The sequence below is a fragment of the Bipolaris sorokiniana genome (genome assembly GCF_000338995.1).
Source record: "Bipolaris sorokiniana ND90Pr unplaced genomic scaffold COCSAscaffold_7, whole genome shotgun sequence".
In the NCBI taxonomy this organism is placed as follows: Eukaryota; Fungi; Ascomycota; class Dothideomycetes; order Pleosporales; family Pleosporaceae; genus Bipolaris; species Bipolaris sorokiniana.
The window spans coordinates 1,122,957-1,148,642 of record NW_006911901.1 but is presented as its reverse complement, the minus strand read 5'-3'; the positions used below and the strand labels follow the sequence as shown (position 1 = coordinate 1,148,642).

Here is a 25,686-nt window from a genome sequence, read left to right as displayed (position 1 = left end):
CAGTCATGGTCATCGCGTGGTATTCAAAGTGGTATATGTAACGTGGCAGCCAGATTGCGTTTTTTTCCAGCGCCGTCAATGCAATGCTTCCTCCCAGAACGCAAAAGCATCGTGGACCAAGTATCAACAGCATAGGAGGAATGAACCCATCGCTAGTAAACAAAGCGCAAAAATATCGGACACGTCAATTGTCTGGGAATGCGCTTACACCCACACCTAAAATGCCCCACCAGCGACCCTCTCCCGCTCGTAAAACACAATGTATGCCTTTTCATTTTGCAATCGACTGTTGGCTGGAAGATTGCCTGGATCAAAATCCTGAATTTTGTCATCGTTGAAAGACCGCCAACATCCTCGCGATTTGTCCTTGACGAAAGCAATGTAATGGCCGCTGCCGAGAGTCGCACCAATATGCCAGATGACAGCGTAAGCGTTGTAGACATACGGTCCGTTCATGGTGGGGTCGGCTTTGACTCCAGCCAGCTGCGCAGGTCCGTCCCGAGCTTTCTGAGCAACAAATGCCTCTTGCTCTGGGGTCATTGGTGGTTCAACAAACGGACCTATGTCCAGCCTTTGAAGCGGAAAGTGGACGGGCGTGCGAACTTTGCGTGCAGTTTCTGTACGGGATGCGCTGAACCGCTTGAAGTGGATGACAAGTGTGTCCGGTGCTCGAGTGATGGTAATCTTCTTAACCGCCTCGCGGTCTTTTTTGCAGCGTGGGCAACGCCATAGCTCGTCTCCCGCTAGATGTTCTGGCGCGCAGTAGGATTCTAAACATTGGCGTAGGTCGCACTGGCCCTCGCGAGGAATCTCCACACTGATGCTCCAAAACGCCTCGTACGTTGTACTGGTTACACCACACGTTTGACATGTGAGCTGTGAAGCGTGCTGCCCAGCGAACAGACCACCGATAACGGACATGTCGCGGTGCTGGTATCGCCGCCATTCGATCATGGCCGAGTATTGCCGTGGAAACCGTTCGCGAGTCAGTTCTTCTTGATCTGTCAGCGGTTTAAGGGGCGGCTTGTTCCATGTTAGGTTCATGTCTTCGTGCATGTAATCCAACACGAATTCGAGAAACTCCTTGGCATCTTGCTGCTCGTCAATACCCCATTGCGAGTTGAAGTGACCACAAATGCGCTGTCATGAGTTAGCAACAGCCCATGAAGATACATATCTTTTGAACGTACCCTGAAAGTGCTAGGGCGTACCGACGACACATCGCCCTTGTATAGGTTCGATAGCAATGTCGCATACGCCTCTGGAAGGATACCCTTTGTACCTTTCCAGTTGTCTCGTTGAAGGTCGCGCTGGTATCGCCCGGTGAGGAACAAGTCTGATAGCAGCAAGTGTCCACTTAGACACTGAACCACTGAGTTCATGTAGCATGTAACTCCAAAGTTGAGCAATCCGGTTCGGTGCAATCTCAGATTGCTAAATTGAGGTTGCGAATTATAGACATTGTTGCGGGTTGGCTGTACATCTTGGCGTTCATGCACACCACTGTAACCAACCCTAGGCACCGACGGCGGCGGCCGTGAAGGGGCGACAGGTATGGCAGGTGCGACGTATTGGTTGGTAAATTGGGGTTTTGGCGGGTACATCATCGACTGTTCAGCTTCTACATCGGGATACCGACGCAAAAACTCCTCGGTGGAGCGATAAAAGGGCGCATTAGACTCATCCTCTTCTCCTTCGCCCTCTGTTGGAGGCACCTCAACATCAGCTCGCCCCTTGCGAGCTTCTTCGAGCCATGCCTGTTCTTCTTCCTGGTCCATGGGTACGTACTCGCGGCGCGATCGTCTCTGGTTGTTCTTCGCAATATGAGTAGCAGCAGGAGACCGCCGAACAGCGCGAGCTCTGGCAGGACCTGCGGCTACCAGTGCAGCGGTAGTCGACATCTTCAATGCTTGTGGGCCTACCAAGTCAACCCAGGCATCAAGACCGCCTTTCAAAAGAACTGGCGGGCGCTTGAGGGGTTTCTCGGCATTGAACTCGTGTAGGGTGTCGAAAAGGCGTTTCAATGCAGTTTCCTTTTCGGAGCGATTGGGCTTCTGCATAAATTCAATATTTTCGGTTGATTCGTCATAGTAGACGACGACATCAAAGTCGTTTCGCCGATCGAACATGGTCTGCTCTTCGTCTGGTGAGATGATAAGGCGGTCTAGTAGCTGTTCTGCTGAGTCGCCGTCGCGTAAGGTCAAAGGCTCTATACACATGATGTTTCGCACGTAGATGTGGCCTGCATCATAATCGGTCCTATTGCGTACATCAATGGTGAGTACATTGTACATGCGGTAGTAGTCGTATAGCATGCTAGCATCTATTTCGAGTTCGACGGGTTTGCTGACAGACCGGGTCCTCTCGGGGGCAGTACGTAGATTCTGTTGGGATGGGAAATATGAGTCTGGCACACCATTCGCATTGGGGGCATAACTGGACGCGCTCGATGCAGCTAACAAGTTGTTACGGCCTCCGGTGCCGTTCATACTCCTCGGGGTACTTCGTGGCGGATTGATGCTTGAGGGACCTGAGATGTTGCGTGCAGGACTGTAGGTGGGACTAGGCTCTTTGGGTAGGGAGGCAGCAAATTGTGTGTCTAGTGGCAGTTTGGGTGGCGGTTGAGGCATGGACATAGGTGTCATGGGCATACCGCGTGGTCCCATGACTCTGTTGGTGGTAGTGAAGTCTGCTGGGGAGGGCATCTTGACTGATAAGTCAGGGCTAGACCGTGCAGATGTATCAATTGGAGAGCGGCGCAAGTTTGCGAAGCGCTGAGTGAGGTCGTTTATGCTATTCACCGACGCGGCACTTTGATGGATAGCGCGGCCATGCAGCGTTTGGGGCTTTGGATGCACCATAGGTTTTCTGTAAGAGGAATCCAAGGGCGCAGCAGGTGAAGCGCGGCCGTTTGGCAGGTTCGTGGGCACCTCAGGCAGCATCAACTCATCATCTTTTCGTGGCGTGACGGAACCACTGCGGGAGTGTGGGCTAGGACCTGTAGGTAGGGAGGCAGCCCTGTGGTGGCCGCCATGGCGCTTGTTGTCATTCTTGATAATGTCCTTGATGCGCATGAATCGCTCCTCGCTCGACTTGATATCTCGCATGAGGTCGTTGAAGTCGCGGTGAGCCTGGCTCCGGCTGTTGCTGATCTTGTCATAGTAGTCGCGGTGTGAGGGAATCAGGTCGACGATAATCTGGTAGGCGACCATATACTCCCAGTATGCTCCGGCAGGGATGCGGTTGTTGAGCATTGTCTTGGCAGAGTTGAAGTGTGTCCGCGCCCGTTCCAGCAAGTTACGGATCTAGGACAGTCAGTGAACGCGGACATGCACACAGAGGGAGTCTTTGCAAGAGTACCGAATGGTTTCTGAGCGACTCGGCCGTGTCTGTGGCAGAGGCAATAATCTCTGCAATGGGTGGGTAGCCACCAGACCCGCGCGAGTCGGCTTGCCCATGGCCGTTCCTCGATGCATCTGCGCCGTTGGGATAGCCGTTCATGGTGTTGGCAGACGGGGGGAGCGAGGGCGGCCGAGGGGCAGCCGCACTCGTACTATCTCTTTAGGCGTTGGGCACTCGCATGTTCAAGAGGCCCCGTCGACGGCGGCGTTTGCTTGGGTATCTTTGGGCCGTCCTGGCAACGATGACGGGGAAGCGGGGCGGAGTCGGGGCGGAGCGCGTCGACCCGTAGGCGAGGGGCGGAGACGAGTGAATTGGAGCAGCGGAGAGATTGTTGCTGCGTACGTGGCTGGAGTGCACACCGAAGAGGAGCGGGTTGGGGGAGTTAAAGGGCGAGGGCGGCGGGCGTGGGTGAGGCACAGGGCAACGGTGGTGTTTGGGACGGCCAGGGTTGCAGGCATAGGTCTCATCGTTGTGGATGCGGCTCGTGGGTCTCCGCCACAGGGCGTCATCAGCCAAGCACTCCCGCCTCGGACCTCAGCTTGCTACCTGACCACGCCCACGACCACCACAGGCGCCGCGCCACAACACTCCTACGCCCAATTCACCGTCAACAGAGGCCGGTGCATCAGCGTCTCGTGTTTGATTTTCACCGCAACCCTACAAAGAAAACAAGAAAAAAACAAGACCGCCGCTGGCAACGCAGCTGCATCACCAACACCATGGCGGGCTGGTTCGGGTCCTCGGCCAACGGCGCGCTCGACGAGCAGATTGAGCGCGCAACCTCTTCAAGCTTGTATGCATGGCCTACTCTTCGCCTGGCGCTTGCATCGTCGGCTAACATATGGCAGAGAGGATATGCCACTCAATCTCGAGATATCCGACGTGATTCGGTCCAAGACAGTGCAGCCTAAAGACGCCATGCGCTCACTGAAGAAGAGGATAGGGCACAAGAACCCCAACGTCCAGCTCGCAACTTTGAATGTACACCGAACCCCTCCTGCTACGCGACCCGTATTTGCTGACCTTTTTCCAGCTCACAGACACCTGCGTGAAGAACGGCGGCGCTCACTTCATCCAAGAGATAGCTTCTCGCGAGTTCCTCGACAACATGACTTCCCTACTCAAGGCACCCCCCTCCGTCGCACCCAACCACGATGTCAAGAACAAGATGCTCCAGCTGATACAGTCCTGGGCAATAGCTGCAGAAGGGCGCACAAACCTGGGCTACATCAACGAGGTTTACCAGAGCCTACAGCGCGAAGGCTACCACTTCCCTCCAAAGGAGAACATTACCGGAAGTATGCTCGATAGCAGTGCGGTAAGCTTTCTTGTCACATGCCAGTCGTTTCCCCTAGTACTAACCCATCTTGCTTGCTGCAGCCCCCAGAGTGGACCGACTCGGACGTCTGCATGCGATGCCGCACCGCTTTCACCTTCACCAACCGAAAGCACCACTGCCGAAACTGCGGAAATGTCTTCTGTGGCGCCTGTTCGAGCAAGAACATCCCCCTACCCCACCTCGGCATCATGGACCCTGTGCGCGTCGACGATGGCTGCCATGCCAAACTCACCGAAAAGTCCAGAGGGGCACACCTTCCCAGAGTGTTCGATGCCCACAGGCCCCAGAGAACATTATATCAGGGCTCAATGGAACCGCGAAACGCCCGCATAGAGGACAGCTTCGATGCAGATCTTAAGCGAGCCCTGGAGATGAGCCTGGATGAGGCTAAGGGAAACAGTTCTTCTGGCTTCGTGTCCCAGCCGCAACTGTCACAATCCAAGTCTACAAATGCAACTTCCAAGAAGCAGCCCGAGGAGGAGGAGGACGCCGATCTGGCCGCTGCTATCGCGGCCTCCTTGGCTGATATGGAAGAACAGAAGAGGAAGTACTCCACAACCTTCCGAGAGCAGGCTTCCAACGCCAATTCATCAACCCCCTTCGTCGCACCCAAGAACGACTACGAATTGACGCCTGTTGAGGCCGAGAATATCAATTTGTTTTCTACTCTAGTCGACCGCCTACAACATCAGCCCCCTGGCACAATCCTCCGTGAGCCGCAGATACAAGAGCTATACGAGAGCATTGGCAAACTGAGGCCGAAGCTTGCGCGTACCTACGGCGAGACTATGAGCAAGCATGGTATGTACTGTTCAACTATCACAAGATCGCACACTGACAATTATAGATACACTACTTGATCTGCATGCCAAGCTCTCCACCGTTGTTCGTTACTATGATCGCATGCTTGAGGAAAGACTGTCGAGCACATACAACCAAGCCAACACCATGTATGGACTGCCTCCCTCTGCCCAACGGCCGGCGTCAAATCTCTATCCTAGTATACAGTCAGGTGCACCAGATGCTGCTGGTGAAAATTACTACACGGGAAATGCACCTCCTTCGGGCGCGTATGGACAGCCTCAGTCACAGTATGGTGGAGGCTACCAGCCCCAACAACAGCCCTATCCTCAGTTCGACAAACGGCCCGCATCCTACGCCCCACCTAATGAGCAGTATCAACAACCATCACAACCATATCCAAACCTGGCCCAACGACCGCCAAGCACGTCTTACCAACAACCTTCGTCACCACAATTACAACGTCAAATGTCCAACCAGCAGTATCCTTCTCAAGCGCCACCATCGGGAGTATCAGATGCAGATAGTGCCAGCTACTACTATGGAGAAAGCAATACGGCACAGCCTTCACAGCCCCCCATGCAACGGACGCAAAGTTATGGCTCTCAGCCTTCACAACAACAGCAACAACCTCCTTCTCCCCAAGCATATGCTCGGGCACCGCCACAGCAGACACCTATTTCACCGCCCTCGCAGCCCGCTGCTGCCTGGCAAAACCCACCATATCCTCAACAGGATCAGCCTCCAAATTGGCAACAAAATCAGAACCAGAACCAAGGTCCACCACAGCAGGCTCCTCAACAGCAAGCCCCTGCTCAACAGCAACCTCAGGTACCCCAGCAACAGCAACAGCAACAGCAACAGCAACAGCAACAGCAGTACTGGCAACAGCAACAACATCAAGCATCCCACCAGCAACAGCCGCAAACGTCTGGATGGCAGCCAGCACCGTACGCCACTGGAGGCTACGGGCCCGAGAGTTTCCCGTCTGCGCCTCAGAACCAGCTCCCTGCACAGCAAGCAAAGGTGGCTGATGAGCCTCTGATTGATTTGTAATTTTTTAGAGAGTGACTACGTATGGGAGTATTTTTTTTAAGCAAGAGGGAGAAAGTACTTTGAGGAACACTCATAGCGGGGCACTCTTGCTTATTTTGTTGAAATATGGAACACTTTTGAAAACTGTCTTTTGCTGGTGATGTTCACGTCTTCTTCCTCTTTTTTTTTACTGGCTTGGCCTTGACCAAGATAGGACTAAGGTGAGCCATGAAGAATATTGACCGGGTGAAGGGCGAATGGCGCATATCCATGGACGACCAAAAAATATGGAGTTTGTGACCAATAATAGGATCGAATATAACATCAAACTTGAGTCTCACACACCAAGCAGCTAGATCGAGTACGCAAGTTCTCTTGAATATCATCTCAATTCATCTCTATTACGATCATAAATAAAATTCTCTCGCTTTTAATTCCGTTTGCGTTTCTCTTTTTACTCCCACAACACCTCAACCCATGCTTCTCTTAATACAAAACACAACCTAGAGAGGACCGCCCCAAAAGTTTCCGCTTCGATGAAGAAAAATGAAGCAAAAAAAGTGAAGAAGAATGTATATATCAAATGAAAAAAACAAACGAAGGGTATATGTTTCGCCATGTTCGAAAACGAGTGCTAGAAATGTTGTGATAGGAGTCAAAGGTGATAATTACGATGAGTGTCCTAAGCGCCAGAGAAAAAAAAATGACACCTTGCCAGAGGCTGAATGGTAGAATGGATACTTGTCCGATATGGTGCCATTGGCTCCTGATCTTTTTTTCTTCATGGTCGTACATGACATTGCAGTCGTGTTTGATCATTGGCGGAGCACACGCCGAGAAGAGGGCGCATCCACGAGACTGTGATCTCCTCGCTTGAGGTACTTGTCATAGGACGGGGGATCAGTGTACAGCAGGTGTGGAGAGGAACAAACTCGGCACGGCGACCTTTTGCTCGCCCGAGAGTGTAAACTCGATGACGTGAAAAGGAGGAAGGCGTGGTCGAAAATGGCCATGGGAATCAACAAGCTCATACGTACTCTGGCCAGTAGTTGTATGGCATGATGCTGGGGCCGGTCCATTTCTCGCCATAAGGATTGGTGCGCTTGCCGGCAATGAAGCCGTCATGTGCGTGTTCGAGGACTGAAAGCCATGATGAGGGTTCAGGATGTTTCATCCACTGTGAAAATTTATGTCAGTCTTGGTCTTTGTTCATGCTGGTAATGCGGGTAAAGATTCTCACCTGGTTGTGGATATGGTAGGTCCATGCGCCACGGAAAAAGTTCTCAAGGGTGCGGTTGTTTGGTGGGAACTTGTCTTCCTCGAGGACATAGTCTGAAATGACACCAGCCTTGCGGAGCTCAGCCTCCTCGTCGAGCGTAGCTTGGAACGAATCATGGTGTCCCGGTTTGTCACCGTGGCTAGGAGTCTGCGCTGCTGCAGACGCTGGCACGTTGTCTTGGTCACGCTTTTCGTTCTTAGTAGCGGAACTCAGCTCCTTGCGCTGCGCATCTTTGAGATCAATGCGGTCCAACTGTGGTCCATCGTAGCTCTCCCATTCATCGCGGATTCCGCCAATCTTGCCCTTGAACACAGCGCTGTAATCACGAATGCATGGAACGGTGCATCGACCCTCACGATCCCAGTTGAATTCCGTCCAGATGGGATCGAAAGCGGCGGTCTCGAACATTTTGAATTCCTGATCACGTCCGTCCTTCCATGCCATGCGACCAAGGACACGGGGGTGGAAGTTGACACCCATGCGAATACCGCCATAAAGCAGATAGGAAGAAAGCGAAGAGTTTGCGGAAAGGGACATGATAGCCGTGTTGTAGTCGCCTGGATGGGGGTGAGCAGCCCATCGCTCAGCAAAAGCGTGTTCCTTGGGCAAAAGGAGCGGACGCATATCCCTGAGCATGAGTACATCCATGTCGAAGTAGGCACCGCCGTAGATGTGCAACACAATGAAGCGGACTGCGTCAGAGACGGCGACAGGGAGGAAGGTCATTTGCTTCTGCGTCAGTACGAGCCACTGTTGTCCTTGCTTGTCTTCAACAATGTTCTCGGCCACGTCCTTTTCACCCTTTGCGTTGGGCAGTCCGGGCTTGCTGTAGTAGTTGAAACCGTTCTTGTTTTCCTTGTCGGTAGCCAGTGGAATGCGGCTAGGGAAGTTCCAAGCCTTGACAACAATGTCACCTCTTTCTACCAGAGGCAAGAAGCGGGCAAAGAGAGCGTCCTTGTTGAGCATGTTGTAAACAGCCTTAGGGTTGCGGTCACTGTCGAGCCACAACCACAAACGAGAGCAAGCCAGGTTCTGGGTGTACAGATAACTCTTGATGAAGACCTCGACTCGCCAAGTAGCTGGGCCAGTCCAGTAGACGTGATACGGGATGATTGGGCCAGGGCAAGTTCCAATGTCGGTGCCATTGGCAGCGACCGCATCCTTTACGGGGGTGTATTTGTCCAATGTGTTTCCGTGCCCGTCTGCGTTTATAAAGTCTGCCTTGCGGGGATCTTGGGCGCTTGCTCGGTCGGTGGCAGCAGGCAGGCTGTAGTAGCGATCCTCTCCCTCGGCAAAGAACTTCAGGCAGTCAAACGGCTTCCTCATCTTCTCGATACCAGCATATGTGCCCCTGCACTCCTCAATCAACATGTCGATGTCGGCCTCGGTGTCGACGTGGGGGCGAGGACCCAGGTAGGCGTCCTTGTTCTTGACAGCGGTAATGGGACGGTTGAAGACATTGGCGTGCGGGTTGATGGTGACGGTCTTTGTGGTGCCGGCAAATTTGACCTTGACGCCGGAGCGGGTGGTCTCGATCAGCTCTGTTGGTCCAGCCTTGTCGAGGAAGGCGGGAATGCCGATTTTGCCCTTTGCCGCGACCGAGGGGTCGCTGACGAAAGTAATGAAGCCGTATATGGCTCCATAGAGCAGTGCAGCCAGCACTAGGTTCTTGAGCAGCGTCAAGGTTGCACGGAGCCTAGATACTTGAGCCATATCGACAGGCCGACAGGCAACGACCTGTGTGGGTAGAGTTCGCAGGTGGTTGTGCAGGGCTGCCAATGTAGGTACGGTGTTGGAGCAGGCTTGGAGGGTTGGCAACTTGCAGACAGCGGTGCAAGTGGTAAAAGGATCGTATAGGCGGTCAGATGGTGGTGTTAAGGAGACGCGCTGGGTGGAGCGGCGAGGAAAGGGTATGCTTGAACCACGGGTGGAGTCGCACAGGCGCAGGGTCCACTCTGCGGGATATTATAGTGTTATCGACGATTGCGCATATGGGTATAGACGCGAGGAGTCGAGGGAGTGAGGCCGATGGCGGCGGGCGCGGGCAGACTGACTGAGGGGTTGTTTTTTTGGACAAAGCACAGTGGGCAAAAGGATGGCGTTGGGTAGGGGCAGTGCAGTGCAGCCAAGCTCCTGCCCTCGCTGCGCTGAGTTCTGTTCGGGGGAGAGAAGAAAGCGCCCAGCTGAACTAAGTAATTTGGCTGCAGAACGCGCGCCACATTCTGCCCCCGCCCACGCCTTCCCCTGAACAAGCCCGTCTTGCGACAATCAAAATGGCCAACGCCCAGCCAGGCCCATTTTCTAGCCATCATATCATCGCACTCTTCGAATCGCATCCCGCCCGCCGCGCTTATTTTCCCACGATTGCGACCGCTCTTTTGGCCTCCCCCCACCCAAAAGGCCGCCCGCTGCAGTTTGCATGTGTCAGCCATTGCCAGCCAGCCAGCTGCCTTTCACCAACACCCTCCCTCCCAAAACCAATACAATCCAGACCATCGCCTGACCACTGCCACTCTCGCTTGTGTGCCCACCTTTGATGCCGCTACGCATCTGTCAAAAGGCTGCCTCTGCTCTGCGACCCCCGCGACTACGGCCCGCCTACTACGCGCGTCTGGGCGCTTCTAAGCCCCGGCCATTCTCAGCAGCATCAGGCCCAGCGCCACATGAACAAGTCGATGTTCCCTGTCGGTCCAACGGCATCGTGACGGTTGAGTGAGTCTCTTCTCCCGTCTTGTCTTCGCGCACATGACGTTGTTCTGTTGCTGCATCTTGTTTGTCTTGACCATGCATGGTCTCAGATAGGCCTCCCTCATGTGCAATGACCTCACACCGGCCTATTAGCCCTGGTCGCTCTTCCGCCTTGCCCACGACTCGCTCAGGCAATCACTACTACCCCAATGCCACTTGCTGCACTTTCTCCACATTCTCACTCCACGTCAAGCCACTAGAATTCCGCACGAGAATCCCTCGTATTATCATTCGCCTACTCGACTGACTGACCCTTGTAGCGTTTTCCGCGCCCCCAAGCCTGCTGCCCCCATCTTGATCTATCTTCCTCCTGGTCCTGTATTCCCACAGTCCGAAGAAGACGAACACCGTCTCATCACAACATTAGCCGCTGCAAGCGCTGCAACAGTCGTCCGCATCAACTACCGCGCTTCATCAGTACATCAGTATCCCACGCCATGCCACGATGTATTGACCGGCTACGACTGGGTGCGCGAGCATCTGCTTGTTGATGCATTTAACAGACCTTATCTAGCTCGTCTTGGCGTATGTGGAGAACTCGTCGGGGGCTCTCTAGCTACGATGCTGGCCTTGACCGAGTGCCATGCTGGAGAGAGCCGTATCGGTGCTGCGGCCGTGAACAACCCCCTCGTCGACTGGGTGTTTCCGGACGAGCTCCCTGTTGTGCACCCCGAGGACCTCCAAGAACCTATAAACGGTGATGAAACAGCGCTCCCTGCCGATGAGGACTTGGCCGGCTCATTGGCACTGCAGGAAGCCACTCGTAATGTTTTGAAGTCTGAACGCAAGTCTCGCAAGCGGCCTTCGTCAAAGGCCCAGCAACTTTCTTCCTGGCAAGCCCACGGTGACAACACCGTCATACCCACCCTGACTCTGTCTGGAGAGCGTGATGTCCTCTTCACAAGCCCAGATGACTACTTCGATCGCTTTGCCTCTCCAATCCATTTCTTCCGTTCCCCCCATGCCCAATTGATCTATCCACAACCAGACCACATCTTTGCGTCGCAGCAACCCGACGAGATTCTTGACATGGAGACTCAGATGGCCCTCAGCCACTATGCCACCTTTGGTGAGAATGCTAAAACACCACAGCCGTTGCCGTACTTGAACCGGTGTCGTGCATACGCTCGTAACTATCCCCAGGCTGGCACTCGCCTAACCCTCCCAGTCTGGAACATTACCACTGGCTTGCAAAGTCCACTGTCCGATAGCTCGCTCGAGCTCGCAAAAATGGTACGTAGAAGTATCGCCCGTCAGACGATGAAAGCGCATACAGGGCGATCGCGGTGGTTCGATGCAGCCGAGAAGAAGCACTACGAAGAATACGCCCACGGCCGCGTCCAGGTGAGCTCACACTGGGGAATCGGGCTGTGGAGTCAGCAGGATGACAATCCGGGGTGGAAATCACGGGTTGAGGAGGTGGGAACTTGGATGAAGCAGCGGCTGGATCCGGGCTTTACATGATGATGTTGACAATGCATCCCATGTGTTTTTGTGCTTGACTAAGAGTGGTGTTTGTTGGGCCTAAAATTCTGGTTTAGTCTAGCAGTTCATCGTGGTCATCAAATCAAGGGAAGGGGAGCTGGCAACGCATGTTAATTTTGTATTGTGTAATTTCTCTGCCCCTCGACGCTTACCGTTGCACAGTCGAGAAATCCCCGCAAGTCAAGTTGAGAAATCCCCGCATGTCAAGGCCCAAACTGCTCGATCCGTTACGTCGTTGCCACGTCTGAGCCACTCTGTCTCTGTCATTCTCTCTTCTTCTTCTTCTTCTTCTTCTTCTTCTTCTTCTTCTTCTCCTCCATTTACCTACTGCCCAACTTTGCCAACCAATTCCTGCTACTCAGCTATCCGCTTTGCTCTTTTAGCAACATACGACAACGCAGCCTTGTACACGTAACGGATATGCTCAAGTAGACGAGATGCCCGGAGCTACGACGGTGTAACCTTACACATGTGCAAGATACGTCTTCAAGTAGACGAGACGCACGAAGCTACAATGTATCTTCAACACCTTCCATCTTCTCCTCAGCAGGCATGCCAGCGCTGCCATACTTGCGCTGAAGATCCTGAAGAATCTTTTGACCTTGAAGTAGGGCTTTGCGCTGCCCCAACAGGTCTATGCGCTGCTTGTAACGATCGGTCGGTTCAGCAAGGAGGTGTTTCGCATTTTGATAGCCTACGCACACAAAATTAGCTTTGCCGTACTGAATGGTACCTTGCGATTCCATAACCAAGATTCTCTTACCTTCAGCGTCATTCCGTATGCCCAGGCCGTTTTCTAGCTCATCACGAAGCTGCGTACACAGCTCCCTATGGAACTTGGACTCGATACGCATGCAGACAGCATCGTGGAAGCGGTAAGCGGCGAGCATGTAGTACGTAGTAACCTGTGCAACAACGCCAATCTCGCGGGCATAAGGCTCGTGCGCTAGAATAGGCATAGAGTTCTTCTTGACTCGTTCTTCTTCAGCGGAGGTGAACGGCTTCTTTGTATGTTGCTCCTTCTTTCGCTTGTACAGAGCAAGTCGACTCTGGAGACGTTGCTGCTGGTAATACTCTAGCATTGCGCTCTTCTCGCGTTCGAAGAGATCCTCATGGAAAATGTATGGGCCCTGCTTTTCGTCGTTGAGGCTATCGTGTGCCATGTCGTAACTGGGTACGATTAGTTTCTGAAGGATATCCCACGCCTTGTAGTGGAACATGGATCCTTTGCGATTCCCAAAGTGCTTCTTGAACAATTCTTGGATCTGGCTGTGAACTTGCTCCTGGAGATTGCTCAAGAAATGGTGTATTGGCTCGTCCCAGCGTTGAATCGCTGTCAGCATCATAGTATCGATGACGCGCGGCTCAATCTGGCCAGGAACCTTGGACTGCGAATTTTCTGCCAAGTATTCCCGAACTGCGTCAAGTTCGAACGTTATCTTCAGATTCTTGAAGTCTGTAGAGTCTGAACCCTCCTGATGGCTCGGCGTTTTGTCTATCTTTCGCTTCTTCTTTGGAGACTTGTTGGACATATCGCTATCTTCAGCAGAGTTTTTACCGTCTTCATCATCAGATAACGAAATCGGCGCCTTCGCCGAGGCACCAGGGAGTGCTGCCTGAATGTCGAGATACACAGATTCATCGTCAGCTCCGCGAAGCTTCAAAGCTGGCTTCATGCTTTCTAAGTTACTAAAGAAAGTTTTCTGAAGAGCCTTCCAATTGTTCCTCCATTCTTTGTGTGGAAACTCAGCTTCAATCTCTCTGCGTACCTCCTGGGAGAAGTCAAGGATAATGTCTGACATAACCCGAGATGCGTTAGCTGTAGCTGGCTCTGGAAATTGCTTGAGTTCTTGCTCCACCCTTGAGAGACGTTCAGAAATATGCTGGTCAATAGTTGGTAGGCGCTTGATCATCTGCTCCGCGAGCGTTTTGGAAAGAAATGCTTGAAGATTTAGTGTGCCAAAATAACTTGCGTACGACTTGAATGTACTAGACCAAGTTGCATCTTCGCGAAAGAAATGCTCCTCTCGTGTGCGAGCTTCTCTATGGCTGATTCCCTGGTTGATCTCATCTTGGCCGGGATTCTTGACAACAAAATATCCATAACCTAGAGAGAATCTCTTTTGGTCAAAAACTTCTCTCAGTTTATCGTGACGCGATCCTGCTGGCAATCGATCAGGTTTAGTAAGAACACCAATGCATCTATCAATTGCTTTCAAGTCCCTTGCTATACCACCAGCACTTGAGTTGGCAATGTCAGTCTCCAGAGAGCAACATACAAGGATAAGAGCTTCGGGGTCGCGAACGTATTCTGTGACCAGATCACGTACGAACTTGACGAGAAATTTTTTGTCCTCAGTTTCTGCTTGTCCGATAATGCCAGGCAAATCGTAGAAGCTTAGTGCCGGCAGTCCCGGCTGGCTGATTGAGATGCAGACAATATTTGGGCTGAACTCACACCTTTGATGCTCTCCAAGGTGGAAGGATGAACTGAGAAACTCCTGGTAGTCGATCAGAGGACTGATGGTTGCGAGTTGCGCGCGACCAATGATATGCTCCAGCTCGTTTGGATTATCCGTAGTTGCGAACGGTACGAGAATTGGCTGCGGCAGCTCGCACCAACCGCGAAACCGTCTCTCGCTTCCTCGGCCAGTTCTGCCGTCATAGCTGAAGCTGCGGCGAAGGCTCACGCTTGCGCTCCAACTAGCGCGGGGATCTTCCGAGGGCTCTAGTTTAATATATACAAAGGGCATCGGGTGCATGTGTCGTCAGACCTAGGAGTCTTGATGCCCGATATCGCCTCAATGACGGATGACTTTCCCGCAGACTGCTCACCTTTGGTCAAATGTCAGTGAAATGCCATGTGCTAATTCGTTAGGTAACGTTACCCAAAACAACGCATTTTGGCAAGGGGATGTCCATTCGCTGTAAACCAAGACTTTCGAGTCGGTTGATTGTCGAAATAACCTCCTTCATGTGCAGTCCCAGCACATCTACCTCGGGTGTCTCGGAAGAACTCTTTTGGTGATTATTTCCTCGGATTGGTAGATGGGTCGGCTCAACATCCTCACTGGACAGAGGGCCGCCATCTTGCTTCTCACTTTGTGTACCGGCCGTCATCGTGACAAAGATTCAGAGTGATGAGCAGAAGACAAAGGTAGTGAGAAGGTAAGTATGTGGGTTCAGTTGGACTGATAAGAGTGCGAAAGTTTGTGCCAAGACCCTGCGTTTGTCAGGTAGCTCAAGTTGACGCAAAGTTTGGGCGCGCAGGACACAAAGAAAAGTGAAAGTGAACAGTGAAAACGAGACAGCAGGGTAGAGGGACATGACAATCCGGCGAGAGATTGCTCTAGCCATTGCGTAGGCGATGCCTGAACATTCCATGTCAATTTCCATCCTATACTGAATGCACGCATGATTATGTCATATAGATGGCGTTCAAGACTGATGGTAAGTGGTGCTCAGAAACTGAGGATAGAAGGAACAATGGAAGATTGGCATAAGACGTTGTAAGTAAAGGCAGCCCCGAGGTTTCGCCGCTAGCGCCAATCCGGCCAGGGTCCTCGAGAGAAAAACGTCGAAGCACATCGTCACCAGTGCCTACCATCCTACCTCAAGTTCGCCAGCACTCTTTCTACATCCGCCTCTCGGCCCCGCCACCATTCTTTCTGCAGTAATAATACACAATGGATCATTCGCGCGATCCTTGTCCGTGGGTCATTCTCAATGACTTCGGCGGTGCCTTCGCCATGGGTGTATGTCATGCTAGACGCAGCATGTACGGCGCATATACTAATCGGATATCAGGCAGTCGGGGGAGCAGTATGGCATGGTGTTAAAGGCGTAAGTATCATCATTGGTCCTAGAATGCTGCGCTAACAAAGGGACCAGTTCCGCAATTCACCCTACGGCGAGCGACGCATAGGCGCCATCACAGCGATCAAAGCCCGCGCGCCAGTCCTCGGCGGCAATTTTGGTGTCTGGGGAGGTCTTTTCAACACATATGACTGCGCCGTCAAGGGAATCCGGAAGAAGGAGGACCCATGGAATGCCATCATCGCTGGTTTCTTCACGGGTGGGTCGCTTGCGGTGCGAGGAGGCTACAAATCGATGCGCAATGGCGCGATATCGTGTGCCATCCTATTAGCAGTCATTGAGGGCGTCTCAATTGGTTTCAACCGTATGATGGCAGACAACACAAGGCTTGACGCTCCCCCACCACCACCAAGCGACGCTGGAGCATCACCTGGTAGCGGCGGCATGGCTGTAGCTGCGTAGAGGATGCCATTCAATGATTACGTTTTCTGAAGCACGGCTTGATTCGTTAAAAAAAAAGGAGGCAGTATGACGGGTGGGCGGGCGGTGTTTATGGGATTTTTTGGCATATACCGCAGTCAGGTTCGGCAGCGGGCGGCGTTCACACTCTCCTCAGCTTTGTGCTATATATCTGTATCATACACGCGACACGATTGTACAACATCTGGAGGCATCTCTATGGAAACATGAAGTGTTCAGGAATTCAGAAGGAAACAAATGTTTCTCCTCAACATGCCAGACCATGAATGGCCCATCCAGCATTATGCACAGAACTTAGCGTATCAGACTTGAGTGCTAAGCGCGGCCCGATAATTCCGATGACATCATTGGCCCGCTGCCACATAGGTCCAGGTATGCGAAGTCATAGCGGACATTGCACGTATTAGTATTTTATTCCTTCAGTATCTCATGTCATTCAAGCTGGGGGCGCCGCACAAGGATGCTGCTGGACATGTTTGGCTAGCCGTTTCTAGATGCTAGCGTCTGCGAGTCAGCCACGCACCTACCGCCTTTCACCTCTACTATTTCAAGTTGGCGCCCCGAGCCTTGTCGTCTGCATCATCACCATGCTATCTATATGCAGAATAATATTGCCCCACGAACACTTCGGACTGCCTAACATTAAAACTTCGTCTACAACAAATCGGCTCAATCAGCAAGACGTATTAAGTTTGCCTCTTCATTGGTGTGACCATGGCACCATCTAAACCATCTAAACCATCAAGTTCTGTCACCTACAATATCCGATCCATCACCAAAAACTGGAAAATTCATCGCGTCCATGAATGTTTGCCTAGAGCACTATGGCCCAACAAGCAGTTCGAGGCGACACAATGGGATATTGGAATTCTTACACTCCTAAGTCAGATATCTGCCATACCGAATGCCACCATCCAGGACTTTCGAGCAAAGGCCAGGCGTACAATCAAAGCGCGACAAGAGCGAAATGGGACAGCAGCTGGAAAGGTGGGGTGGATAAAAGTAACAGACCTCAAAGCTGTTTTGAAAGAGTATGAAAAAGAGATTGCAGAAGCAGACGCGGCAAAAACCGCTCAAGAAGAAGCCGAGTTGATAGGTGACGTTCAAACAGAAGTCGTAGAATTGCCCAAAACACCTGTGGCACCTGTTGTAGACTCAGAAGAAGAAGACGAAGAACAGGGCTCTTCTGAACCTCTTCCAGGCGGAAAATATCAGTATCTCACTCATGTCCGTCCTCTGAAGGTCGACTTGAATCCTACAGCATCTCCGCCAAAGAAGCTAGTTCAAGCAAAAGCCACTCGAGGCAAGAAGCGACAGGTGGAAGATGAAGCTATGCTCGATCTCTCTGCCATAGAGAGACCAAGCGTGGTACAGCAAGATCCCGATCCCCGGGCACCGGATGACACCGGTTTTCTCTCTGACTTGGAGCCTGAGAAGACGGAGCAAAAAGAGCGGAAGAAAAAGAGACTCTCTAGGCTTGAGCAGTATCCTGTCCGTGTACCGCACTGGCAGCGCGATTTAGATGATGTCGCTGCCGATCCTTTGTTGTTATCGAATGGTACTGGAGCAGCCAGTGGAGCTGTACCCGAGGGTACACTTGGGAATGGAAAAGACAATGATGAAGATCTCGAGATGAATCTGGATAACCTGCCTAGCATACCAGTTAATGCGACAGTCAAAGAGAGAAAGGAGATGGAGGAGTTGAGACTTCGGATGGAACAGCGCATATGGAAGATCAAGGTGCTTCGAATAAAGGAAAGGGAAGGTCGCAGTAACGAAATTGTCGGACAGGGTGAAATTGTAGATGATGACGTCAGCCAGGGAGAAGAAGGGGATGCAGAAGATGAAAATGATGATTTAGACGAACGTGACGAGATTGAACATGACGAAAATGGCGCTATTGGTGAAGGTAGAGTGTTGCGAAGTAGAAAAGCGAAGTAGAAATATAATTCACCGACGCTAAATACACCAGTATAACAGCATTCAAAAGTATTGCTGTCCTTGTTCATATCAGTGACTCATGTCTCACTAACTTGACATTCCATTTATCATGTCGTCGAAATTGACAATTCGATCTGCCAGGGTGCATTGTATTAAGTGAAGTATGCCAGGGACAAGCAAAGAATCCACGATGTATCACCTTTGTCTTGTTCAATCAATTCTCTACAAGCAAACAATCCACCTGTGTATACTCACACGATCTATTGACCCGTTTACAATGCTCCCACACTTTCACATTCTACTCGCTGTTAGCTCACAAAACTGTACCACATATGTGTTCATTCACCACAAACATTGTCTCACAGCATTATTCAACGAAAGAATATATCATGACCGTACTTATTATTGATTCCATATTCTTCCCTTAGAGATCCACCATTCAACCACAAGAATTAGCAGTCATATAACAAAAGCACCAATGCCACCAACTTGATCCAAACTTGAAACACAAGCCCGATATAAAAGAAAAACTAGCTATCATGGGTATATCGTTGAAGATCAAGATCCCTATTGGCTCTAGAAGACGCCCCAGCGAGAAGCCCGACGTACAGAAACCCTCCGGTGAAGGTAGCAGCCACAAGCAGGCACAAGACCATCGCAGCAGAGACCCCCCATCTCCCCACCACTCACGAAAACCTGAGTCCAGACCCAAGCCCTATATCGTGCAGCCCACAACGCGCAGCTACAACATTGCGGAAGTAAGGCTTTCCACCGCGCCCCAAAAACCCCATGTCACAACCCACACTATCACCACGACGACTCCCTCCTCCCGCCGCCATCGCCGCCACAGTAGCATATCCATCCGCTCACCCCCCAGGAGTTCTCACGGCTATGTCGAAACCCGGCGCCGCCGCTCGTCCCAAACCACAACCCCCAGATCCCCCGTAAGTCCGCTCGGAACCTCTCGTTTCGAGTACCCCTCGCCCTGGTCGCGCCCTCAACCGGCCATCCAGCGCGATGAGTACGGGTTCAGTATTCGCATGCCGTCGACGCCGGCTGGGCAGGCGAATGAGTACGGGATGAGTGCTCTGGCGCCGGTGGATTCGGATGAGTATAGCTATTTTGAGCCGTGGGTGGGGGATGAGAAGGAGGGTGCGAAGGAGGATGAGAAGGAGAAGGAAAAGAGTGGGTGGACGGAGGACAATTTGCGTGGGTACTATAGTTATGGGGTGGGGAGTGTGGGGGCTGCCGGGGGGAGGAGTGAACAGTCCGTGAGAGAGAGTCAGGGGGAGGGGAGCAGGGTAAGGTTTGCTTAGGAGAGGGGGTGGAATGGATGATTTATACAAGAGGGGGATGGGTATAAACGGTAAGTTGGCGGAGTTTCCTGTTACAGTTGTTGTTATCCATAAAGATTTATTGTTAGCTAACTATTGTTTTTGCGGAAGAAAAGAAATGGATGGAATGGTTGTTAAATTTCTTGGTCGTTGTCGTGACGAGTCCTTCTGAGAATTTCTACGTGATGGTGTGCAATCGTCATGTTCCTACGTTTAAATCGATCTAACGTCGAAGACGTAACATGGAAAGAAAACAGATGGTGTCCTCTCTTTTCCCCAATAGAAAAAAAAAGTCTACTCAAATCACTGTGTCAGGCTCTTCATCAATCTCTTGCCCTTTTTGAATTTTCCTTCTTCTTTTCTCTCCATCCCATCACTTGTGATAGTTCCTTGGGTGTCAAAATCCTTATATCTCTCCTGTTCGTCCTTGGTGACAAGGTCATTTGGCAGATTGATAGCACGATCGAGTCCGTAAGGTAGACCCCTATGCCTTCCACGTAACATCATAGCACAAATGACCAGTTTGCCAAATACGCTGAATTGACCGGATAGCGAAGCAAGGTTCGTAGGGTACCCCAAGGAAAGCCCGACATTTCCGTATGCTGAGACGACTTCAAAAAATATCGAGAAAACTGAAAAGGCCTGTTTGTGGGCACGTTGAGTTAGCATCTTCCTTATTGCGACGTAATCGAGAGGAGAGACTTACCCAATCTTCATGGCTCATAATTCTCTTACTTTCAGAACAGCAAATACAAAAAACACCCATGAAAATATACCACAGGTCGAAACTCAACTGGTTGCGCAGGTGATTGATTAGATAGGTCTTGCTGTCGGTATTATCATCGGGGCTCTCGTCTGCCGCGTACAGTCCCACCGACTTATCTTCGTAGGTTTCACTCATACGGATACTAATCGCAATGGGGTAGACGGAAATATACATCATGACCAGCAGACTAAATTGTACACCCGGGTTAACATTGGCAAGATTAAATGTCGAGGTGCCCGTGTGGCGCGATGATGCGGATTGAAACAAGGCGGCGAGAATGCGGGGGCCGGCGGGGAGGACGTTGACTTCGGTGTTATCCAGGTCCAGGGTGACAATAAGAAGGGTATCGACAAAGTTCAAGAAGACGAGGATAGCGGTGAGAATCCAGGTCGCAGTGCTGGGAAACAGCAGCGTGTAACACCTGCGAGGATGATCAAGCAGGAATCTCGAAGACTCTTTGGTTGAGGACTCGTTCGGGGCGATTTTCCACATGATCCAGATGACAAGGCGGAGGAAGCATGGATAGAATGTGTTGCCTGCGAAAGCGAGGAAAGACATGACCAGCATAGGCCAGGTTGCGTCGCGGAAAGAGATCATGCTGTCTGGGGTAAGGGTGAGACCCAAATTGTCGATCATGGTTTGCGATGAGTAAATGGCCCTATCGACTGTTATTATGCAATGCCATATTATCGTAAATTCAGCGCCTACATACCACCATGTCTTGTCTACACCCTGCGAGGCGAGGTATTCCTTGTACTTCAAAGGAGAGAGATGAATCCAAGGTATCAAACAAATAGCACCAAACAAATGCAGACCGAAAAAGTATGCTAGGATCTTTAGTAAAAAAACTTTTCATCATCTTCCCAGTCATGTACATACCGACAACAACCTTGAGGAGGACGCGCAAGGCGCGGTACTCGACACCACCCAACTCTTCTGGACTCAGCGAAGCCAGGTCGATTGATGGCTGCCTTGATTTTTCCTCACTACGGCGGCCACTAGGTGTGCTTCCAAGGACGAATATGGATGAGACAGCGCGGTCTATCGAGGTTGCTTTGCTTATACTTCTTGTCTCAGATAGCCTGCGACGTAACCGGTTGTTGAACTCTCCAACAGGCTTGATTTGGTCATCATCTTCATCTGCAATTTTAATTTTAGCAACAGATCATTGCCATTAGCGTGTGTAGGCACCTACCATCGGACATTGGAATGGAAGGCTGTGCTGTGTTTGTATTAGTTGTGCGATCACAATAGTTTGTTGTAATCTACGTACCGCTCTCGCCTTCACGTGGTCCTGCAACATGCAATGTGCCTTTCTCATTGACAGTGTAGCGAGGGTCAGGGGCAAACGTAATGTGAGCTGTATTTGGGGTTTCATCCTTTTGTTGGTTGCCAGAAACTTCAGGCTTCGTTTCGGAGACAGTCTCGGCTGGGGGACCTCCCTCGAGGTCCCTCTTTTCAGAGACATCAGCAAGGATCTGAATCCGCGGATCAACGGAATGTCTAGAACTCTTTGGTCTCTTGTTTGCAGCAGCTATGTGTCTCTTAGTTTTGATCTGAGAAAGCATGATGCTGACCTAACTTACGAATTCCTTTGAGCTTTTGTTTGAACCATCGCAGCCTTACGATAACAACGACGATATTGATAAAGCCCAGGTTAGTGATAATAGGTGTGATATAGAACCAGACCTGCTGATACGTCTTGAGCGCCTTGACGTCAAAACTGAAGTAGTATTAGCCTATAATGTTTCGCTAGTATGTATGTATGTATGTATGTGTATGTCTATGCGCGTATACGGGAACTCACGGATTCAAGCCCGAAGAAGTCGAAGCACTAACTCCAAAGTAATATGCATCTATGGCTTTCATATTTCCGTAAGGATATACGATGATCATGGTCAGAATGCCAAAACTCAAAATGTACGCATCTGTATTGTGTTAGTGCGCAGGGTCTCTGGACCCGGCCAGACGGGACGGTCAATAAGGCAGGTTGCAGTAGGCAAACTTACAGTGTAGCGTGATGAAGTTGATTGGAGGCTTCCACATGGTAAACGATTGACCGCGTACTTGGAGGTGGCAGTATACAGAGCAGCAGTTGAGGGAATTTCGATGTAACACGGCGGCAGCAGAACTAGTGCTGGAAGCGACACTGGGACAGACAAAACGCCTCGTATAAGGTACGGGAAAGCCCGTGTGATAGAAACCCCCGGCTCGAAATCAGAAATGTCGCTTTAAAGACTGTGTATGGACGGGCATAGAATGGGAGGGGAGACAAAGAAAAACACTCAAGAGGGGAGGGACATATAGTCGGGGCTCCCAAACAGGCGATAAGACACGACGGCAATTCCGCTACTAATCATAAAAGCACGGCTACATTCTTCCATGAGGAATTTATTCACGTAAATCAACAAACATTGGACTGGCTCTCCGCCCCCGTGCTTGGCCAAAGTCATCAGCGGACCTTGTTTTTTCCCTGCAAACAACCTCGTCCGACGTCCGCAGAGGAGGACTAATCCTGAAGGGTAGGGGTGCGGGAATTAATTCGCGCATCTCAGCTGGTCGTATCGCTAGCAACAACTCAACTGCCCACGCTTACACACGAAAGCATAAGTAGAGCTGCGGACTAGCACGATCTCGTCCCGGGGCCCGTTGGCAGGCCTGGCGATTGGAGAGTGGTTTGCTGGGAGGAGCCAGTGGTGTGGTCATGCATCCCACATGTTGACGTCGTGGGGCTGTCTGTAGTACCACAGTCATGGTGTCGCGCGGAACCCGCATCGTGGCTCGCGGTATTTATACATATACACATATATCAAGGCAACAAGAGGACCCATTGAAGGCTCATGGTTGAATCCTCTGCTTCGTCGAGTCTATCGACCTTCACGTACTTCGCGCCAAGACTGAGCTGCAGCGCCTCCCCATCTCCGTCCCCTGCCCACCCTGATCGTGCTTCCCTTTGTGGAATTTTCAAAAGGAAAAGAAAAAGATGGGCAAACATCTGCCAAGAGAGGCGTTGACAGCGTTTACCACGAATCGGGCTCTGGTCGTGTCAGCATTAGGCGGTGATCGCCGCACTTGGTCGCACTGCCACGCGGCGACTAGATGCAAGAAGCGCCGCAGAAGCTTCGAGCCGTGTGAGCCATTTTTCTACCCTCCACCTTCTCACAAAAAGACCAACTTGCTACGCTATAGGTGGTTTTCTTGCACCGAAGATTTGCCGTGCGTACTACTGGAATTTCATGGAATCAAGCATCTTTGCCGTGAGACTTGGTAGCTCGCAGCTTGATTCTGCGCACTAGCTAGAGCATGCCGTGCATCCACATTCCAGAGCAGCGACTTGTCTGGTTTGGAAACGGGATACTCGTAAAAGCCTAGACGTTTTACTTGTTCTGTTCTAACCTCTTCAAACCCCACTTCCAGTCTTCACTTGTCGTCTAGCCCATTATGCAGGCGCCAAAGAATACCACTACGATGGCGAACCGGACGGCCAACGCCACACCCGTAAACCCAATCGAAGTTGCGGTAACCAGACCCTGAATTTCCTATCCCTGTCAGGCATCGAATGTGCATCTGCAGCGTCGCTTGGCAGTTTTCCGTCGCTGCTTGTAGCGGAACTGTCCACAAGGAGTAAACCACTTCCCAGTGCAAGCACAGTCAGTAACCCTGCATACTACAAGGTAGCTTTTTTGTTTGCACTAGCATCGAAAAAATGCTTCAAATCTCAAGCGACTAGGCACTGGCCTGTATCTGTTCCCTTCTAACAACTACGGTACTATTCACTGGAAAAGAACCCGAAACCGTACTGTCCCTGCGTCTTGTATGAGCCAATATGACGAAACATGGACATCGCTGCCATTTGGTAGACTCTCTAAAAAAAACTCGAATATTTTGCGATACAATACGACATGGCCGTTGGCCATTGGTTGTAAAAACTTTGCAGTGAACACCAAAATGCTACTACCATGGTCACACAACAACGACAGCGACGGCCATGTAAAATAATGTCATTGTGAAAGATGGAAGTCAACTACCAAAACTAAGCGCAATCACATTACACATTGCTTACAAAGCGCATATGTAGTTAGTAGTCCCTGCCCCTCTCCCCACCTTGCAGTCAAGCCATACTTTTCTATTCTGGCCCCCTATCAACTCGACCGTCACGATGCCTACGTTCAAAGCCAACGACGGTATTATAATCCATTACGAAACGTACGGATCTAGTAGAAGCACCCCTCTGATCTTGGTGAGCGCACCCTGCCACCAGACTGCACCTTGCTCGTCCACCTGACCGCGTCTGGATAGCTCCATGGCTTCACAGGCTCCGGGGCCGTCTTCAAGCGCAATGTCGCTGCCCTCTCCCAGCACTACTATGTAATTGTCCCAGATCTCCGCGGCCATGGCAGCTCCGACAAACCCAACGCCGGATACCACGTCTCGCGCCTGGCCATGGATCTCAAGAACCTGCTCGACCACTTCAACCTCAGTAATGCAGCAGCCGTGAAAGCCATCGGCACAAGCCTAGGCGCAGCTATCCTGTGGTCCTACAGCGAACTCTTCACCACATCCCCCTTTTCCCACATGATTTTCGTAGACCAAGCGCCCCTGCAGAATTACCTTGAGGATTGGGGTCCACAGTTTGGCAATCGAGGGTGTAATTCGCCCGAAGCCCTCAAAGCGATGCAAAACTCGCTGATTAGTGAACCCGAAAAGGCGCATGTGGGGACGATTGCGGCGTGTCTAGGGTATAGGTCGCATCCACAGTCTGGCGATCCAACGCCCGAGTCGGAGATTTGGAAGGAGGATGAGGCGTTCTTTTTGGGAGAGGCGATGAAGGGGGATGGGTGGTGGTATGGGAAGTTGATGGCGGATCATACGGCGAATGATTGGAGGTGGGCAATTGCGCAGAATTTGGGACCGGGGAGTGCGAGTAAGACGCGTGTTTTGGTGGTTGCGAGTAGTAGGAGTGGGTGCTTCCCTGCTGACGGTCCGCTTAAGGTTGTTGAGCTGGTCAATGGAGGGAAAGGTGAGGGCCATGCGAAGGGAGTGATGGTAGAATGGGGCGGTCACTGGTGTTACTGGGAGAAGCCTGAGCTGTTTAATGAACTTGTGCTTGAGTTTTTGAAGTAGGTATATCACATGCAAGTACCAGTTGCAAAGCATAGTGGGCAGGATTAGAATTCATAGGCAAGGAATGCATTGATGATGAATATCCTGTCTATTATATTATCTCTTGGCCAAAAAGTCGCAGCGATTGACCCACCCA

The 25,686-nt window shown here is 51.4% G+C and overlaps 12 protein-coding genes across 12 annotated transcripts; 6 read left to right on the top strand and 6 right to left on the bottom strand.

Annotated features, from left to right (window-relative positions):
- Positions 1-216: 216 nt before the first annotated feature.
- Positions 217-3,501, bottom strand: COCSADRAFT_90126 (uncharacterized protein; the record flags this gene model as incomplete). The annotated part of the gene is made up of 3 exons (XM_007701982.1): positions 217-1,140; positions 1,191-3,305; positions 3,361-3,501. 3 exons carry the CDS (start codon positions 3,499-3,501, stop codon positions 217-219), a joined length of 3,180 nt encoding a protein of 1,059 aa, XP_007700172.1.
- A 620-nt stretch (positions 3,502-4,121) lies between these two features.
- On the top strand, positions 4,122-6,598 carry COCSADRAFT_160580 (uncharacterized protein; the record flags this gene model as incomplete). Its single annotated transcript, XM_007701981.1, has 5 exons — positions 4,122-4,195; positions 4,251-4,383; positions 4,436-4,720; positions 4,783-5,542; positions 5,589-6,598. 5 exons carry the CDS (start codon positions 4,122-4,124, stop codon positions 6,596-6,598), a joined length of 2,262 nt encoding a protein of 753 aa, XP_007700171.1.
- Positions 6,599-7,059: 461 nt separating this feature from the next.
- Positions 7,060-7,500, bottom strand: COCSADRAFT_324312 (uncharacterized protein). The gene has a single exon (XM_007701980.1). It carries the CDS (start codon positions 7,394-7,396, stop codon positions 7,157-7,159), a length of 240 nt encoding a protein of 79 aa, XP_007700170.1. The 5' UTR covers positions 7,397-7,500; the 3' UTR covers positions 7,060-7,156.
- Positions 7,501-9,699, bottom strand: COCSADRAFT_324311 (uncharacterized protein). Its single transcript, XM_007701979.1, has 2 exons — positions 7,818-9,699; positions 7,501-7,754 (listed from the first exon to the last, which is right to left on the bottom strand). The coding sequence occupies exons 1-2, from the start codon at positions 9,567-9,569 to the stop codon at positions 7,605-7,607; spliced, it is 1,902 nt and encodes a 633-aa protein (XP_007700169.1). The 5' UTR covers positions 9,570-9,699; the 3' UTR covers positions 7,501-7,604.
- COCSADRAFT_324310 (uncharacterized protein) lies at positions 9,700-10,382 on the bottom strand. Its single transcript, XM_007701978.1, has one exon. The coding sequence runs from the start codon at positions 10,286-10,288 to the stop codon at positions 9,830-9,832; it is 459 nt and encodes a 152-aa protein (XP_007700168.1). The 5' UTR covers positions 10,289-10,382; the 3' UTR covers positions 9,700-9,829.
- A 10-nt stretch (positions 10,383-10,392) lies between these two features.
- On the top strand, positions 10,393-12,068 carry COCSADRAFT_171416 (uncharacterized protein; the record flags this gene model as incomplete). Its single annotated transcript, XM_007701977.1, has 2 exons — positions 10,393-10,568; positions 10,865-12,068. 2 exons carry the CDS (start codon positions 10,393-10,395, stop codon positions 12,066-12,068), a joined length of 1,380 nt encoding a protein of 459 aa, XP_007700167.1.
- A 265-nt stretch (positions 12,069-12,333) lies between these two features.
- Positions 12,334-15,062, bottom strand: COCSADRAFT_324317 (uncharacterized protein). Its single transcript, XM_007701976.1, has 3 exons — positions 14,978-15,062; positions 12,853-14,924; positions 12,334-12,783 (listed from the first exon to the last, which is right to left on the bottom strand). Exons 2-3 carry the CDS (start codon positions 14,849-14,851, stop codon positions 12,599-12,601), a joined length of 2,184 nt encoding a protein of 727 aa, XP_007700166.1. The 5' UTR covers positions 14,852-14,924; positions 14,978-15,062; the 3' UTR covers positions 12,334-12,598.
- A 713-nt stretch (positions 15,063-15,775) lies between these two features.
- COCSADRAFT_52994 (uncharacterized protein) lies at positions 15,776-16,322 on the top strand (the record flags this gene model as incomplete). Its single annotated transcript, XM_007701703.1, has 3 exons — positions 15,776-15,844; positions 15,897-15,932; positions 15,981-16,322. Coding segments are annotated over 3 exons (447 nt in total), but the record flags the coding sequence as incomplete, so codon positions are not given.
- Positions 16,323-16,900: 578 nt separating this feature from the next.
- Positions 16,901-18,367, top strand: COCSADRAFT_36929 (uncharacterized protein). Its single transcript, XM_007701637.1, has one exon. It carries the CDS (start codon positions 17,100-17,102, stop codon positions 18,324-18,326), a length of 1,227 nt encoding a protein of 408 aa, XP_007699827.1. The 5' UTR covers positions 16,901-17,099; the 3' UTR covers positions 18,327-18,367.
- A 466-nt stretch (positions 18,368-18,833) lies between these two features.
- Positions 18,834-19,642, top strand: COCSADRAFT_357310 (uncharacterized protein; the record flags this gene model as incomplete). Its single annotated transcript, XM_007701975.1, has 1 exon — positions 18,834-19,642. Exon 1 carries the CDS (start codon positions 18,866-18,868, stop codon positions 19,640-19,642), a length of 777 nt encoding a protein of 258 aa, XP_007700165.1. The 5' UTR covers positions 18,834-18,865.
- A 91-nt stretch (positions 19,643-19,733) lies between these two features.
- Positions 19,734-22,760, bottom strand: COCSADRAFT_142759 (uncharacterized protein). The gene is made up of 9 exons (XM_007701974.1): positions 22,436-22,760; positions 22,234-22,354; positions 22,013-22,149; positions 21,700-21,960; positions 21,622-21,648; positions 21,306-21,566; positions 21,139-21,253; positions 20,367-21,084; positions 19,734-20,302 (listed from the first exon to the last, which is right to left on the bottom strand). The coding sequence occupies exons 1-9, from the start codon at positions 22,470-22,472 to the stop codon at positions 19,964-19,966; spliced, it is 2,016 nt and encodes a 671-aa protein (XP_007700164.1). The 5' UTR covers positions 22,473-22,760; the 3' UTR covers positions 19,734-19,963.
- A 1,134-nt stretch (positions 22,761-23,894) lies between these two features.
- On the top strand, positions 23,895-25,550 carry COCSADRAFT_160572 (uncharacterized protein; the record flags this gene model as incomplete). Its single annotated transcript, XM_007701973.1, has 2 exons — positions 23,895-23,945; positions 24,726-25,550. 2 exons carry the CDS (start codon positions 23,895-23,897, stop codon positions 25,548-25,550), a joined length of 876 nt encoding a protein of 291 aa, XP_007700163.1.
- Positions 25,551-25,686: the final 136 nt, after the last annotated feature.

Bases quoted from the DNA above. Each gene is read 5' to 3' on its own strand.
- COCSADRAFT_324312 (XM_007701980.1), bottom strand. From the start codon at position 7,396: ATGATCAAACACGACTGCAATGTCATGTACGACCATGAAGAAAAAAAG.
- COCSADRAFT_142759 (XM_007701974.1), bottom strand. From the start codon at position 22,472: ATGTGGAAGCCTCCAATCAACTTCATCACGCTACACT. The intron at 21,961-22,012 runs GTAAGTTAGGTC...AGAGACACATAG, and splicing joins ACAAAAGCTCAAAGGAATTC to CTGCTGCAAACAAGAGACCA. The intron at 21,254-21,305 runs GTATGTACATGA...TAAAGATCCTAG, and splicing joins CCTCCTCAAGGTTGTTGTCG to CATACTTTTTCGGTCTGCAT.
- COCSADRAFT_324317 (XM_007701976.1), bottom strand. From the start codon at position 14,851: ATGCACCCGATGCCCTTTGTATATATTAAACTAGAGCCCTCGGAAGAT. The intron at 12,784-12,852 runs GTAAGAGAATCT...TTGTGTGCGTAG, and splicing joins CATACGGAATGACGCTGAAG to GCTATCAAAATGCGAAACAC.
- COCSADRAFT_324311 (XM_007701979.1), bottom strand. From the start codon at position 9,569: ATGGCTCAAGTATCTAGGCTCCGTGCAACCTTGACGCTGCTCAAGAAC. The intron at 7,755-7,817 runs GTGAGAATCTTT...AAATTTTCACAG, and splicing joins CCTACCATATCCACAACCAG to TGGATGAAACATCCTGAACC.
- COCSADRAFT_36929 (XM_007701637.1), top strand. From the start codon at position 17,100: ATGGCACCATCTAAACCATCTAAACCATCAAGTTCTGTCACCTACAAT.
- COCSADRAFT_324310 (XM_007701978.1), bottom strand. From the start codon at position 10,288: ATGGCTGACACATGCAAACTGCAGCGGGCGGCCTTTTGGGTGGGGGGA.